This window comes from Apodemus sylvaticus, chromosome 14 (assembly GCF_947179515.1).
Source record: "Apodemus sylvaticus chromosome 14, mApoSyl1.1, whole genome shotgun sequence".
Lineage (NCBI taxonomy): Eukaryota > Metazoa > Chordata > Mammalia > Rodentia > Muridae > Apodemus > Apodemus sylvaticus.
The window spans coordinates 13,040,069-13,056,795 of record NC_067485.1 but is presented as its reverse complement, the minus strand read 5'-3'; the positions used below and the strand labels follow the sequence as shown (position 1 = coordinate 13,056,795).

The window sequence follows — 16,727 nt, the reverse complement described above, 5'->3', positions numbered from 1 at the left end:
TGGGGTTAGAGGCGTGTACTTTTATGCCCAGCCGTCTTCCAGCTTGTTTTGAGATATGCTGTCTGCTGTTTTGGCTGATGCTGGCCATGGAACCCTGGCCTGTCCTCCTCTCTCCACCTCCTCTCTCTCGCCACAGATTCATCACTACCATATCTACCGTATCCCTAGGTTCTGAGATCAAATAAGATCACTGTCTCTTTTACCCAATGAGACATCAATCACCCCAGATCCTCACTGTTCTTTTATGAAATCGCTGTACTAGTCTCTAAAGTTCTCTAAAGAACAGAACCGATAGAATGAACATTTTTCTATTAAAAGAAGAGTCCAACAGTGCCTGTATCCTGATGCAAAGGCCAAGAACGGGGCAGTCGCTCAGTGAACAACACTGGGTGTTTCTGCAGTGCCAATCTGGTGCTGGAGTCATGAGGAATTCCCAAAGAGCTGCTGCCTTCAGTCTAGTCTGGGAACCACAACGAAGCACGTTCTAAAAGCCATCAAAGGGATACTTTAGCGACAGGACAGATGAACTTGACAGAGTAAGAACAAGCAAACAAAGAATGCAAGTTTGGGGGCCGGAGAAATGGCTCAGTGCTTAAGGGCACTGACTGCTCTTCCTGAGGTCCTGAGTTCGAATCCCAGCAACCACATGGTGGCTCACAACCAACGAGATCTGACACCCTCTTCTGGTGTGTCTGAAAACAACTACAGGTACTTACATATAATAATAAATCTTCTAAAAATAAATAAACACACGTCCAGTAAAAAATAAATAAATAAAAATAAAAAAACACATCTCTTCCAAACAGTCACAGTCCTCATCACCTTCAAGATGAACCTCACAGCGACATCTCATTCCAGGAGAAAAGCTTTCAGGTTGGCTTTCCCACATTCTAATTGCCGGCGCTCACGGCCATCACCGTCCTGCTGACCCCTTGCTCCATCGGCCCCACTCCCTGACCAGGGTCATTAACAGTGGAGTTAGGGAAAGCAGGAACTGGCCAATCATTCACGGTGGCCTCTGAGCCAGTGGCGACCAAGTATACACAGGTGACTGTTACTACGGCATTGTCATTTGAGTGACACCTCACACCCAGCCCTCTTTCCCTAACGTATAAAAGGTGAAGATATTAGATGTCTTTAAACTCACAACCTGGGGGTAAGGGTGTAGCCCGGTTGCAGAGCGCTTCCTTACCGTGTGAGGAAGGTGTGGGGTCCTGGATTGAAGACCCAACATCCCCAAAATACAGAAAGTAAGCATCACACCTCCATTTGGCAATAATTTCAAACATAAAAACCAAAGGTAAATCTTAATTGCTAACTCAACAGTTTTCAATACACTGTGGATTCAGTGAAAATGTCCCCCACGGGCTCCTGTATTTGAGAACTTGGTCCCCACTGGGTGGCGCTGTTTAGGAGGTGCAGCGTGGCTGGGGGAAAACCATCACCAGGGATGCGCTTTGCGTTTGCAGGCTGTAGCATTGCCCTTGTCCAGCTGCCCTCCCTCTGCTTTGCGTTTGTCCTTGAATGTGAGCTGCGCCCGATGTCTGCTTGGGCAGCCATTTCCCTCCCCCAGTCATTATGGAGCCTCCCTGTGGAACAATCAACCAAAATAAAATAAAACACTCCCCAAAGTTGCCTTCAGTCACGGTATTTTATCACAGCTATAAAAAGTAACTAAGACGTTGTTAAGGAATACTGAGAAGCATTATGTTCATTTGCAAATCCTGCCCACCCCATCTTTAGGAAAGCCTACTCTAGACCACTTTGCCTCTCCCGTGTTCAGAAGGTGACCAACAGGCCCCGAGAACGGTGAAAGCCCTTCCTGCGGCAGAGTGGACACGGCGTCAGCACAGCACCCGCAGGACATCAGTCACGTGCCAGCAACGTCCACCCACCAAGCTCTACCCCAAGCCACTCTGTTATTGCCCACATTTGTAAGAAAGCCGCATGGCTCAGTGGGAGAGCAATCGCCCAGTGTGTGAGAGGCTCTGGGTCTGATCCCAGCACTCCAAAACAAAATTCAAAAAGTTGTTCGAAAGAAAGAAAAATCACAAGGATGCAGTAACTGATCCAGATTCTTCCAGAGAGGGAATTCAGACCTAGGTCCTCCCCCTTCTATTCCCCCTCCCCTTCCTCTTCATCTCCCCTCCTATTCCTCCCCCCTCTTCTTTCTCTCCCTCCTCCCCCTCTTCTTCCCCCTGCCCTCCCCCTTTTCGTCCCCCTCCTCCTCCCCCTCGTCCTTCTGTCTCCTCTTCCCCCTCCTTCCCCTCCTCCTTCTCCCCCTCTTCCTTTTGTTTCCTCTTCCCCCTCCTCCCCTTCCTCCTCTTCTTCCCCTCCTCCTCCCCCTCTTCCTTCTTTCTCCTCTTCCCCTCTCCCCCTCTTCCCCCCACCTGCAGTGATGAGCGTGGCTCATTCCTCTGTGGGGTGGGGAGTGGGAGGACCACCAGCTGAGGGAGAGGAACAAGTGAGTGACAGGCCTCTGCAGCCAGCCCCTGTGCTCTCCCTGGGAGTTGCCCACCTCTCTCCAGGGATTTACTAAGCATCACTCCTGTGTGAGACCCTTTCATCTCCTCACGACCCACGGGAGCTCACTGATCAGAGTGCGTCTGGTGTGTCACTACTGGTAGGTTCAGAGTTAGAGGTGTCACCTGGACTGTGCCAGTGTCAGGACCGAAAAGGCGGCAGCTCACCTGCACTGCACCTGAGGCTGCAGTGCCCTCCAGTGGGTGGCATCTCTGCTCCCCACTCTTAGGGATGACCTTTCAACTCTGAGGGGTTTGTCCTCCACTGAGGGCTGACTTTTCATGGTTCTCTCTTCCCAAGATTAAGCCTCCAGGGATGGTAGCTACACTTCAGAGTTAAGGGACTCAAGAACATAACTATAATTTATCCCGGGGAGGTTGCAGGGAGGGGTGGGGGGAACGGGAAGTAGAGGGGAAGAGGCAGGAAACTCAAAGCCTGAAAGGCCTGTGTGTGCCCCACCCCAATCCCCCACCTCCCCGAGAGAGAGGGTCTCGGCATTGCAGTTGTGGCTGTATGAACTCTGCGTCCTATGTGCTAGAATTAAAGGTGTGCCACCATGCCCAGAAAAAAGTTCCTATCCTTTATTTTTCTTCCTTCAGGCCAACAAATGAACAGTAAATAGATTGCCCTGCCAAACAAAACCCAGTCCTTAGCCTCCCGCCAGCTCTGTACTACACAATGCACTCAAAGCATGGGAAGCCCCAGGCCGGGGACACAAAATCATTCTTCTGATGGACTGCAGGCCCAAAACTTCCTAGGCAAGCTGAGTTCCAGCACTCAGGAGGCAGAGGCAGGTGGATCAGAGTTTGAGACCAGTGTGGTCTACAGAGTGAGTTCTAGAACAGCCAAGCACACACACAAAAACTCTGTCTCTATGAGACAGACAGACAGACAGAGAGAGAGTGACTGTGCAGACTGCCACTAAGGAAAGCCCTTCCCCAGAGGACAGCAGCCTAGATAAGCAGTGTGCACCTCTTTGCCCAAACTGAGTGAACAGGAGGAGGAAAATTCCACACAGATGAGGAAAGAATTAGCTGAGTTTGAAACCAGTCCTCCTCCAACACTAAGAGGAGCAGATAGGTGCAGTAGTGACCACGGAAATTAAAAACCAAGAACAACGTGTCCAAGCCTACTGCAGTGACAAGAACACCGCTGGACTTACTGGGGGGCAAGGAAGGTCCACAGCGGGCTGTTAGAAAGCCAGGAGAAACATTCCTAAGGCTGACTGAGATAACAGATCACCTCCCTCCCTACCCAGGGACCCAGCTTCCTTCCTGTGAAAGACAACGAACGGTAATCTGCGGGCACAAAGGCTCATCAGGCCGTCCTGTAAACCTAGATCTGAACGTGATCACATGACTAGCAGTGTTGCCCATAAGCCCCAAGATTGCAAAGCCAAAACACCCTCCACACGGCAAGGCTCTGACTCAAAGCAGGAAAAAAAAAATTAAAAAATGTTAAGGACTCTCTACGTGCTCATAGTATGTCCGACCCGGTGTTTGGCAATGTCTACTTCCCCATGGAAAGAGCAGCATGGAGGCCAGAGGACAGCAGTGTGGAGCTGATGCGCTCTCCCTTCTACCACGTGGATCTGGGAACTGAACGCGGACTGTCAGGTTTGGACTCGGATGTCTCTACCCACCTCACCATCCCTGCCAAGAGTTTCCCTTAAGCAGCAAGGCATGGTGAAGTAGAAGGTAGAAAAGGCCAATTGTTAGATGCTCATTTATTGACTTACTTAGTGAAGTACTTAGTGCACTGCTTGTCCTATTTGCCAAGCACGACTTCACTTGATGCCTGAAACAGAATGACCCGGAGAAAAAGCTCAGTGGCAGTTGCCCTTAACAACCTGCAGTATGCGGCTGTGAGATCTTAACGGCTCCTTTGCGCCACCTTGTGGTTATATAAGGATAAACTGAGAATGCAGACTGGATGCGGGCCTGAGGCTTTGAGCCTTCGCCAGTGACCCCGGGTTTCCCACTCACTGGTGTCAGAGTGCTTATTCCAGGAAGATTCCAGCCACAATGGTGACATCTGTCTGGAATGCTAGCATTCTGAAAGCGGAGGCAGGAGCACAGTGAATCCAGGCCAACTCAGGCTACATTGACAAGTGCCAGCCTGTGCTACACACCGAGAACTTGCGTCAGCAGACAGCTGGCTTCCTCCAACCCGTGTTCACTCCTGTCAGTCAGATCGTCCGTGCATGGCCTCACTCCTCACACTTCCACATCTCCTCAGCCTTGACTTTATTCTAATTTATCTCAATCTTTGTATTTATGTCTGTTTTACAGTGTTTCTGTTTGCCTTAATTTGCTCTAATATAGAACCAGGTAGAACGAGGCCAGATGTGCACCTGCTTGTGTAAACATGACTTTAAAATACCGCAGCAGCCTGGTAGTGCAGTTCAGGGATCTTGATTAGAAAGCTTTTAGGCAGGATCATAAAGTCTCAGATTTAAAAACAAAACAATTTAAAACTGCAGAATCTTCCTGGAATAAAGATAGTAACAGTAACTTTAGACACCTCATAATGAAAGCCAGTTTTATTGAATGCTCAGTTCTCAAAATTGTTTTTAAAAACCCCATCCCTATGCCTAAGCAACATATCCAACAAACTCTGCCAACAAACTCTGCAATAGTAAAATTTAGAAAACAGGGCCCTCCCAGAGCACATGCTCTGCGAGTCATGTGGTGGGAAATCTTGGTTGTCAACTTGACTGCAACATCTGGAAATCACTGAAACCCAAACAGCAGGGCACAAATTTTCTTGGTCCTCTGAGGTGCAGAGGCCCACCCTAAATTTGGAACACACATACACACACCCACACACACACACACAAACATGCTGGTGGCAGCCTATATAAAAAGACACAGAAAAAGCAAGCGTTGGCTTTTGCCTGCTTGCCCTCACTCTCATCGCCAGGTTCATCTACCCTGCTGCTGAGGCACTCTCTGCTGGGAATCACAGAACCTACTTCTTCGGGTTCCAAAACAGACCAGTGACCAGCAGCTCTCTGGAATTCCTCAGGACTCCAACACCGGATTATCAGTGCTGAGACACCCAGTCTGAACAACTGAACAACTACTGGATCCTTGGCCTTGTCATCCAGAGACAGGGTAGTTGGACTGACTATCCAGACCACAGCCTATAAGGTAAGCCACTCTGATAAAATCCCATACACAGCCGGGCGGTGGTGGCGCACGCCTGTAATCCCAGCAGTCTGGGTGGCAGAGGCAGGCAGACTTCTGAGTTCGAGGCCAGCCTGGTCTACTGAGTGAGTTCCAGGACAGCCAGGGCTATACAGAGAAACCCTGTCTCGAAAAAAAAAACCAAATAAAAAAAAAAATCAAAAAAAAAAAATTCCATACACACAGATCTATGTAGACAGACGTATCAGTTCTGTACTTAGACAGATATTCTACCAGTTCTGTTCCTTTAGAGAACCCTAAAACGGGCCCTGGCCTATACTTGCAAAGTCCTCATTAGCTAACTGTCAACAGGGGAGGGATGGAAACAGCTAACACAGATGCACCAAACCAACATCCAGGCAGTGGGGCTGGGGCTGGGGCTGGGGCTGGGGCTGGGGCTGGAGCTAAGTGACAAGATAGGGCAATCACTTGCTTACCACAAGGAAGGCTGGTTCAATTCTCCAGTGCCACAGAGAGAGTTGAGGTATGCACAGCCCGACCAAACGTTTTTTGTGGGTTTTTTGGTTCTGTAATTTATGACATTTATAAACATTAGGGTGCCCACAAGCCCAACAGACTACATTGAATATACAAAAGGAAGGTCTGCGCCAGCCTCTTCTCCCCGCCAGGTCCTCTCAGGAGTCATTAAAAAGTCCAGGCCTCCTCCAGGCCAGGTCCAGTCACATTAGGAAGCCCAAGTAATCTGCTGGCCTCCTGTCCCCTTGCTGCCGGCCTCTCAGGAGTCATTAGGAAGCCCAAACAGCTTCACAGTTCCGGCCTCCCGACTGCTGTCGTATTTGCCATCTTTGTCATCACAGGCAAAAGCCAGCAGAGGCCTCTTGGGGTGCCAAGCCACGGTGAAAGTCGGGGACTCACACTGCACCTCCCATAGCTTGTCTCCTATAGAAAGCAACAGAAAGAATGCTGTTAAGTAGTACATTCATTAAGTACTTGACATAGAGAGATGTCATACACAAATAGGTGACAGGCAGGTTAACTTATGAGTCTAGGCCTCTACTTTATACTCCCTGGAAAAACAATTTCCAGCTATGGTTTGCTAAGCACCTTACAGACAGCCTGTCCTTACTGAATGCCAGTGCCAGACCTGTAAGGCAGAGACATTTCTTAAATGAGAAGGAGGGAGGGCTTCACAAAGTAACACCTAAGGAAAATGAAGGCACACACCTCAGATATCACAAAGCCTTGCAAATAATTTCTTCCCAAAAGTTCACTTCTAACTTCTTTCAGGTCTGCTCCAAATTTTCTCCCTAACCTAAGAGTTAAGACAACACGGGAGCTGGAGAAATGGCTTAGTAGCTAAGAGCATTGGCTGTCCTCCTAAGGGACCCAGGTTCAAATCCCAGCACCTACATGGCAGCTCACAGCCACCTGTTTAACCCATAGGGATCAGCACCCAGGGATCCAATGCTCTCTTCTGGCCACTATGAGCAAAAGGTACACTGTAATGCACAGACATGCAGGCAAAACAGCCACCAACGCAAATACATGGTTTTGGTTTTTAAAATGTTTTACATGCTGGGCAGTGATGGCTCACGCCTGTAATCAATCCCAGCACTCTGGGAGGCAGAGGCAGGCGGATTTCTGAGTTCGAGGCCAGCCTGGTCTACAGAGTGAGATCCAGGGCAGCCAGGACAGAGAAACCCTGTCTTGAAAACACCAAAAAAAAAAAGCTTTACAAAGACTTAGAGTGTGGTACCAACATAAAGATGCTAGATATGCTGAATGGCATACATTTAGTAGATCAACTACATAACTACATGGTCTACACATATCATACACTATTAAATCTATGCATGTATATGCATAAGTACCTATCTTTGGTATATATATGAAGTGTTTAAAGTAATTCTATGTCAGGGACAGCTGTCTCCAGCTTGTCTGAATTCCTCCCAGGCTCTGTGGACACACCCCGTGGTTCCTGGTGTCACTACCACACAACTCTCACTTTTCTTTAGGTGTTTAATTCTATATCATTTATTATGGATCTGGTTAAGATAAAAATGTACACAACTCACAAAAACCAAAGCAATCATGCAAATCCCTGAAATGTTTCCAGGTGACCATGAAGCTTTACAAACTGAGTGCTGTAAGCCAGTTTATGTCAACTTGATACAAGCTAGTCACTGGAAGTCTCAACTGAGAAAGTGTCTCCATAAGAGTAGATTGTGAGCCTGGCGGTGGTGGCCCACGCCTTTAATCCCAGCACTTGGGAGGCAGAGGCAGACAGATTTATGAGTTTGAGGCCAGCCTGATCTACAGTGAGTTCCAGGACAGCCAGGGCTATACAGAGAAACCCTGTCTCGAAAAACAAAACAAAACAAAAAAGAGTAGATTGTAGACAAGTCTGCAGGGTGTTTTTGTAATCTGTGATGATGGGGGCGGGGGAACGACACACGACTAGCTGTGCCATCCCTGGGCTGGTGGTCTTGGTTCTGTAAGAAAGCAGGCTGAGAAAGCCATGGGGAGCAAGGCAGTAAGCAGCACCCACCCCTCCACGGCCTCTCAGTCAGCTTCTGCCTCCAGGTTCCTGCCCTGCTTGAATTTCTGTCCTGACTTCCTTTGATGATAAAGTGTGATAAGAAGTCTAAGTCAAGTAAGCACTTTCCTCCCCAGGTCACTTTGGTCATCGTGTTCATCCAGCAGTAACAACACTAACTAGGATAAGTGCCCTGATAACTTGCTGCAAAGCTAATCACTAAATGACACAGGGCTGATTGTATGAGGCTCATAGCACCATCCCAGGCAACCAAACTGCAAGAGTACTGCAAACTGAGTTACATGAAAGCCAAAGTAACTGTTAAAATGGAGTTCTATTCTATAGACTATCAATCAAAATCAAAATTCGTTCTTACCCTCTTTCAGACTTAGACTACCAAAAATATTCAGGAATTATACCTAATGTTATTTACTCCAATTAAAAAACGCATAGACAGAAGAAAAAAAAGACTGAAAAGAAGCATACAAAAAGTTAGTAATAGTTCTCTGTAAAGCATGGACACAGAAAGGGGCAAGGCTGGCAAAGGAGCTCGTGGGGTAAAGGCATGTGCACATGCCAAAGCATCCCTGGCGACCTGAGCTCACCCCCAGCGCTGGTTGTCAGTAACTGGCTGTTACCCCTGCTCCACATTCCAGTGTACCCAAGGCCGCATGAACAGTGTCACGCTTCGTGCCTGAGCCCTTCGGGTTGTGAGTGGAGCCTGTCCTAAGGGCCCTGCGCTGATGAATGGCCGGCAGTGCTCACCAGAGATCAAGAACCAGCCTCTGAGATGTATACCGCACACTGAGCTGGCTCAAGGAAGACTGCGTTGGTCAGTGTGAAGTGACAACAATGTGCTAAGGGCGTCTGGGTGAGCTTGTGTCTAGATTAGGCACTGAGCTCCTTGAGGTGGAAGACCCGCTGACTGAATGAAAGCAGGGCAGCTGAGCACAAGCACTTATCCTCGGCGCTCTGCTCTTGCCCGTCCAGCCCGACAAGCATGATGAGCTGTAACTCAAGTGTGAGCCAAATGAGCCCTTTCCCCACAAAGCTGCTTTCCTAAGGGCGCTTTATCACAGCTACAGGAAAAGAAAACAAGACAAAGATTATCGTGACCTGGTGAGAATTCTACAAAATTTATCAAAAAGACAAATATTCCATGTTTGCTCTCATTTGGGGGCCCCAAATCTTACAGATACATAAAATCATGCACTTACAAATGACCAAGGAACACAGAAAACTGACAGCTGTCAGAAAGGGGGCAGTGAGGTTTGGGAGGAGCAGCATAAATGCCTGTTCTTTGTGTCTTATTTGAGAATGCTTTAGCTGGGCATGAGGACATCCTTTTTTTTTTTTAATTTTTTTTTTTGTTTTTTTTTTTGAGACAGGGTTTCTCTGTATAGCCCTGGCTGTCCTGGAACTCACTGTGTAGACCAGGCTGGCCTCAAACTCAAAAATCCACCTGCCTCTGCCTCCCAGTGCTGGGATTATAGGCGTGCACCACCACCGCCCAGCGAGGACGTCCTATTTTAATCCTACCACTCAAAAAGCAGGGACAGATGCTCTCTGTAAATTCAAAGCTACATCAGGGGTTTCAGGTCAGTCAAATGTATTTTTAGATAATGGAAGAAATAATACAAAGTGTTTTCCTGCAGCCACCTCCCTTCCGACCTGTTCTTGTCCTTCAGTCAGACCATTACGTTGAACTGGATGTCTCAGCAAAACAAACCCATCCCACACCAGTGGTGAAGGAGCAGAGCTAAAGTGTGACCAAAGGCCTGAGGCCAGGTGTCACTCACAAAGGATTCAAATTAAGGTACCTGTCTCTACTTCAGCTATATCAATGAAATGATCCTCTGAAGCCGACGCCAGCATTTTCCCATCGTGGCTAAAACTGAGAGTCCTCACAGGCCAATCTAGTCTATAACAGGATGGAGAGAAACATCAGTTACCCCCAAAACATCTGTTACCCCCAAAAGAGAGAGGAAAGGTTGATTTCCCACAGGAAAAGCCTGTCAGTTTCATACCTGGAAAAGCACCGCACGCACACTAACTCATCAACGTCCCAGAGGCTGACCAAAGCATCTGCACTTCCTGTGGCAAAGTATTTCCCCATGGGGTCAAACTTGATACAGATGCAGTTAGAAGGATGGGCATTAATGGACTGCACAGGCTTCAGTTCTGGGTAGCTGGGAAACAAGACACCTAGCCATCAATGTGCAGAAGGGGATCAGTGCACTAAAACACTAAGAGACAAAACAGTAACAAAACTTCCCTAAAGGAAAAAACCAAAAAGTTAGCTTGAGTACAAAAGCACAACACAGGCCTACATATACATAAGCAGAAACCATCTAATACCTAGATGAACCAACGAGGTCACTGGACCTCAGAGAAAATTAAGCCATCCCTAGACTTCCTGAGAGCATCACTCTGGGGAAAAAAAAGGTAAGAGCGTCACACCTAAGACACAGAAGCAAAAAAGCAAATCCAGGAGTATTATACCTAGAAAAACTAGCCAATACACTAACACAAATAGCACACAGTGCAGTATCTATAACTCTACAAATATATAATTCCTTCAACATCCTCTGCCAATATGTTTTTGGTTTTGTTTTGTTTAATTTGGGATTCTGAATGGAAACTTAAAGGTTCTTTGGAAAGTCAGTTATGTGGGATGGTATTTTGCTGGGGCAAATACATGATGGAGTTTTTTTCCTGAAGCAGACACAGCTGAAAGAATGTTTTACAAAAGCAAACACAGGAAAGGATGTGTGATGAAGGATTCTTCACTAATGACGTGCATGTATTGGTTGAGCTCCATTTGTCAGGACTCCATAGAGAAGCACACCAAAAAGCTTCTGGTGGTGTGCTGTGGCTTCCAAGGACGTGGGCCCTTTGTCAGAATGATGTCAGTTGATAACAGACTCCCGTGCTGAGGCAAGACCCATGGAGGACGCATGATGTCTGGAGGGAGTATAAACAGGACTCAACAGGAGAGGTGCCTAGTTGTAGAGCATGCCAGTTCTGCTAGCCTAGCTGTCTCTGCTAGGTGGTGCCACCACTGCTAATTCATGCTATCCCGATTCTACTGAACTAGACTACTGATATATTCAGGAAGTATTAACGAGTGGATCGAGCTGCCGCTGCTGCTGACCTGTAAACTGAACGGCTGATTTCCTGACCACACAGATGGGATTTACTCCAAAGAACAATTTCTAAAAAGGTCCACTTCCCCCGTACCCTTTCTTCTCCACTACCCCTGGTGAGTAGTAGCTAAAGGGAGGCTAAAGCATTTAAGAACCATCATTAAAAGTAGGCTTTGAAAAATTAAAAGCTGCAGGACTCACAGCAAACGTCATCCTCTCCACCAAAGAAGCAATGGCCATCTGTCCCACACTACTCACTGGCACAGCAGGAAGCATGGCCTCGTGGCCCTCAATCTTAATTTTACATTTTCATTTATTTACACAACAAATACTTACTGAGATCCCACTATTAAGACCGGCACTAGGTTAGGCATTAGCAATTCAATGGAAAACAATACAAACACAGTCCTCTCTACCATGAAATTGCTAGTGCAACTAGAAACAGAGATAAAGTGCACATTATAAAACAGAATTAAGAAATGCTTCCTGGGGCTGGAGAGATGGCTTGGCTATTAAGAGCACAGGCTGCTTGCTCTTCCAAAGAACCTGGGTTCAATTCCCAGCAACCACATGGCAGCTCACAACTACCTCTAACTCCAGTTTCAGGAAACCTGACCCTCCTATCCACCAGTCAGCAAGCACACAAATGGTGCATGGTCATACATGGCAGGCAAAACACCCATACATATAAATTTAGAAAAAGAAAAAAGAAGAACTAGGAAGGGCGTAAGGTACACTAAAACCTTCTAGTCTTGGAGAAGAGAGTAGAGGATGGAGTGACTCTGCTAGAGGGAAAGTGATATTTGAGCTGAAACTTTAAAACAGTGAATTAGCCACAGTTCAAGGTGCGTCAAGTCCCTGGGCGGGCTGTTTGATAACTGAACCTTTACAGCCTCGATAACAGGAAAATGTAATCAGTATCAGTACAAACTCAAAATCCAGAATGCCTAGGAGAAGGTAAGCTTTGTTTTTTGGGGGGTTTTTTTGTTTTGTTTTTAATATTCTCTATCTTTCAAGCCTTTTGGGAGAGGCTCCCAGCCAACTCCTCTCTGCACTTGGCAGGGCAGCCCATGCAGGGGTCACACAGAGGTCGTGCAGAGGCCCACCCACCCGCACCTGAGGATGTTGATGCAGCCGTTGCCGTTGGTGAGGAAGAACATGTTGTTGTCGTTGTTCCACGAGATCTCATTGACCTCAAACTTGAACTGCTCCTCCGCTTTGGAGCGGTGCGTCTTGGCATCGATGAAGGTCACGACATCGTCCTTGTTGCCCACGGCGATGGTCTGCCCATCGGGACTCCAGCAGATGTTGATGTTCTCCCCTGGGAACCCAGATATAATCCATCAGCAAGTTCCCCTCTGCCCATCAGCCTCCACAGCTTATTCTGCTCTCCTGGAAAGAACATCAGAGTGACCTTCAGCACGCATCCGTCGCCAAGTCAGTGCAAGGAAGCTCCCACGGACCAGGAGGCAACCGTGAGTCTAAACACTGGTCAAAAGCACCCCACCATTCCACCCTCCCACCCACGGTACCAGTCTCATCAAAGTCACGAGTGTCCATACTGAACACAGAAGTTAAATTTTCAACTTCATTAAACCAAAAACACCAATTTTTTTTCTTTTTTTGCATTTTACTGTCTGTATCTATCAGAAAGTGTATCAAGAATTCTTTTGTGGGAGCTTGGTGGTGGTAATACACACCTTTAAACCCAGCACTTGGGAGGCAGAGGCAGGTGGATCTCTTGAGTTCACAAGTCTACCATGGTTGACAGAGTGAGTTCTAGGATAGCCAGGGCCACACAAAGAAACCCTGTCTCCTTCTCATAAAAAATTGTTGCTGTTGTTGTTGTTGTTGTTGTTGTTAGCTGTTGGGTTAAAGATGGCTCAGTTGTTAAGAGCACTTGGGTTTTTTCCCAGGAGACCCAAGTTCAATTCCCTGCATCCACAATTCACAATTACCTATAACTACATTTATAGAGGGTAAGACACCTTCTTCTGGCACCTATACACATGTGGTACACACACACATACACACACACAAATAAAATAAAAAAATCTAAAATCAACAAAACTGCCTGCCCTTAGTCAGGGTCTTACTGCTGTGAAGAGACACCGTGACTGAGGCAACTCTCATAAAGACAACATTTAATTGGGGCTGGCTTACAGGTTCAGAGGTTCAGTCCATTATCATCAAGGCAGGAACATGGCAGCATCCAGGCAGATGTGGGGCTGGAGGAGCTGAGAGTTCTACATCTTAACCCAAAGGCAGGTAGAAGACTGGCTTCTAGGCAGCTAGGATGAGGGTTTTAAAACCCATGTCCACAGTGACACACTTCCTCCAACAAGGCCACATCTCCTAATAGTGCCACTCCCCGGGCCAAGCATACTCAAACTACCACGCTGCTTCTTTGAACACAGACTTTAAATATACCGCACAACTAAGCCGGGCGGTGGTGGCGCACACCTGTAATCCCAGCACTCTGGGAGGCAGAGGCAGGCGGATTTCTGAGTTCGAGGCCAGCCTGGTCTACAGAGTGAGTTCCAAGACAGCCAGGGCTACACAGAGAAACCCTGTCTTAAAAAAACCAAATCAAAAAAAAAAAGAAAAAACCACACAACTTTCCAGATCACCCAGGGTTTCTTAGCCATTGTAACCTGCCGGAATCTCCCAAATTCTCCATGCCTCTGCACACACTACTGTATGGCTTCTACTGCTCACCTATACATCTATAGCCTGTCAGAAAAGTGCCTGAATTCTGTTCTTGTCTTCTCCAGGAAGACATATACAGCCCATCCTGATAAACTGCACTAGCTACAGACAACACAATGGTTGCTGGAAAAAACAAAAACAAAAAACAAAACAAAATAAAACAAAAAACAAATCACATAACTTTTCTTCCTGAACACCCTCTCTCTGAAGTTACCTTTCGTGTTTACAGTGGCGATGCATTTTGTAGTCCTCACGTCCCAGATGCGAATGGTTTTATCTCCGGATGCGGTGACGAAGAGGTCAGGGTTGCTTGGATGCCAGCAAAGCTGATCCACGCTATCCCCATGGCCCCGGTAATTGTTTTCTTTGACCTTGGAAGAACAGAATCCACATGGCACTTTTACCCAAACAGTGGTGCCTTGAAACCAGCAAAGATCTGGATAATTCAAAACAGAAATCCAGCCCTTTCCCCAAAAGGTCAACTCCTGAGAACTCCTCTGAACTCCAACATTGGCCCTTCCTGGCCTCCCTCCTTTCTTTTTCCACCACCACTACAACCCACCTGTCCACTTCCAAAAGATGAGCTATGATTTTCAAATAAAACCCTCCTCTCCACCCTAGGGACTCTACCACCCCATCAGTCCCTATAGCCACTCCTCGCTGGGGATTCCTACCCAGAGCTCTTCTAGACCCTCACCACTCTACCACCTGACTTAAACGTCCCCTGGACGGCAGCCACGTCGCCACACCTCTTTACTACCACTAAATTCACTCTCTGCTCTCCGCCAGGCGATCTCACCATATTTGTCACCCCAACTTTTCCAGCACCCCAAACCCCTTCCTCATCACTGCCAACAACAAGCCATGACCCTCTCCATTCCTCCACCCCTCCTGCTTTCTCTCCCTCCACACAGGGCCCTCTTCCCAGCCAGGCCCGTGCACTACAAGCTCACCAGCCGGTCCTTCTCCAGCAAGAACACGCTGGCAGTCTTGTCGAAGGACCCCGAGGCCAAGCGACGGCCATCGCAGCTCCAGGCCACCGAGTGCACCTTGGCACTGTGCGCCGGGAACTCGCGCGTCTTGCTGTGGCCTCGGAACAGCTCCTGCATCCCGAGCACGTAACGAGACGGTCCGCTGCTCACAGAGCACCAGGGAGCCATCGACCCGGGGCCACTCTGGCCTAGGGCCGAGGGCCCCAGGACCGCGGCGGGCGCCGCCATACCTGCCTCCACTAGGACCGCGCGCCGGAAGCTGGAGACTCTGAGTCTGGCGCCGTCGCCGCGCGCAGGCACGGAAAAAGTGCCGCGTCGCTCCGCGCAGGCGCGTCTCACCCGCCCGGACTACAAATCCCGGCATGCAGAGCGCGTCTACCTTTATCTTGAAATTGGAATGAGTCCTCCTTAAATTCGCTTCTTCTTCTTTTTTTATTTATTTATTTTTCTTTTTATTTATTTTTTTAAGAGTTCAACTTTTATTTTAGTGGTCTTCTTACATGCTTTTTGGTAGCCTTGTTTATTCGAAAAAGAGAATCAAGATAGATCCTTCAGTTTACTTATAAGTAAAATACTTTTTTTAGAGTTGTTTTTCACTGCAAGGTCCTCATCGGGGCCCTTAAAGCAAACGGCCATAGCAAGTTCTCGCTCCAGAAGAAAGGTTAGTTGTTTGTGGAATGGAGGAATTGATAACAAGTGTGGATTTGTCGGTTGGAGTTGGGAAAGGTTGTTTGGTTAGTTTGAGATTTGATTTGTTTGTAGGTTTTTTGGTTTTTAGTTTTTGAAGACAGGGTTTCTCAGTGTAGCCCTGTCTGTCCTGGAACTCCAGGGTCACCACCATCCGATTGATTTTTGTTTGGTTGGGTTTTCCTGGCTTTTGGTTTTTTCGAGACAAAGTCTCTGTGTATCCCTGGCTGCCCTGGAACACACTCTATAGACCAGGCTGTCCTCGAAAACACAGAGATCTGCTTGCCTCTACCTTCCGAGACGTTTTGTCTTTTGATCTTGGTTGCTAAAAGATATTGCATATGCATGACAGTAAACTAAAAGAAATAGCGGGAAGTAAAATGACCATTTATGTATGACACTCACACATCTCAGATCCTCCCACTTCTTATGCCTCTCTTAAACCAAAAGATAACCAGATAGATAAAAAACAAAAACAAAAAACAAAAAAGCCAATGGTGCACTGCCAGGATGAGCCAAGAACTGGAGAAGAGCTGTGCAGGGACAGGGGACACCGGGGGAATATATTCAACATATATACTTGTGTGAAAATGTCCTTATGAAGCCAGCTGTGATGTCGCTGGCTTATAATAACCCCATCACTGGGGACATGGACGGACAGATCTCTAGGACTCACTGGCCAGATGTCTAATTTCCTTGGCAAGTCCCAAGTTAATGAGCGACCCTGTCTCAAAACAAGGAATGGTTCCTCTTGACCCACGCCCAGTCCTCTGGCCTCCACATACAGACGTGTACTCACACATGCGTATACATAAAATCATTTTAAATGGCTCTATCCCTGAATACCATGTTCTGTACTCAGCCTGGGACTGGAATTCTTCTGTACTTTTCCTGAGTATTCTCTTCTGTTACTTTCATTAACGGCTATCTCCCTACCTGAATATAATTCCTTGATATCAGTCAGTCATTCCATCGGTTTTTATAG

At 47.4% G+C, this 16,727-nt stretch overlaps 1 protein-coding gene across 1 annotated transcript; it reads right to left on the bottom strand.

Moving 5' to 3' along the window:
• Positions 1–5,050: 5,050 nt before the first annotated feature.
• Positions 5,051–15,331, bottom strand: Thoc3 (THO complex subunit 3). The gene is made up of 6 exons (XM_052156998.1): positions 15,017–15,331; positions 14,278–14,434; positions 12,471–12,675; positions 10,236–10,397; positions 10,029–10,129; positions 5,051–6,611 (listed from the first exon to the last, which is right to left on the bottom strand). The coding sequence occupies exons 1-6, from the start codon at positions 15,281–15,283 to the stop codon at positions 6,448–6,450; spliced, it is 1,056 nt and encodes a 351-aa protein (XP_052012958.1). The 5' UTR covers positions 15,284–15,331; the 3' UTR covers positions 5,051–6,447.
• Between the last annotated feature and the right edge of the window lie 1,396 nt (positions 15,332–16,727).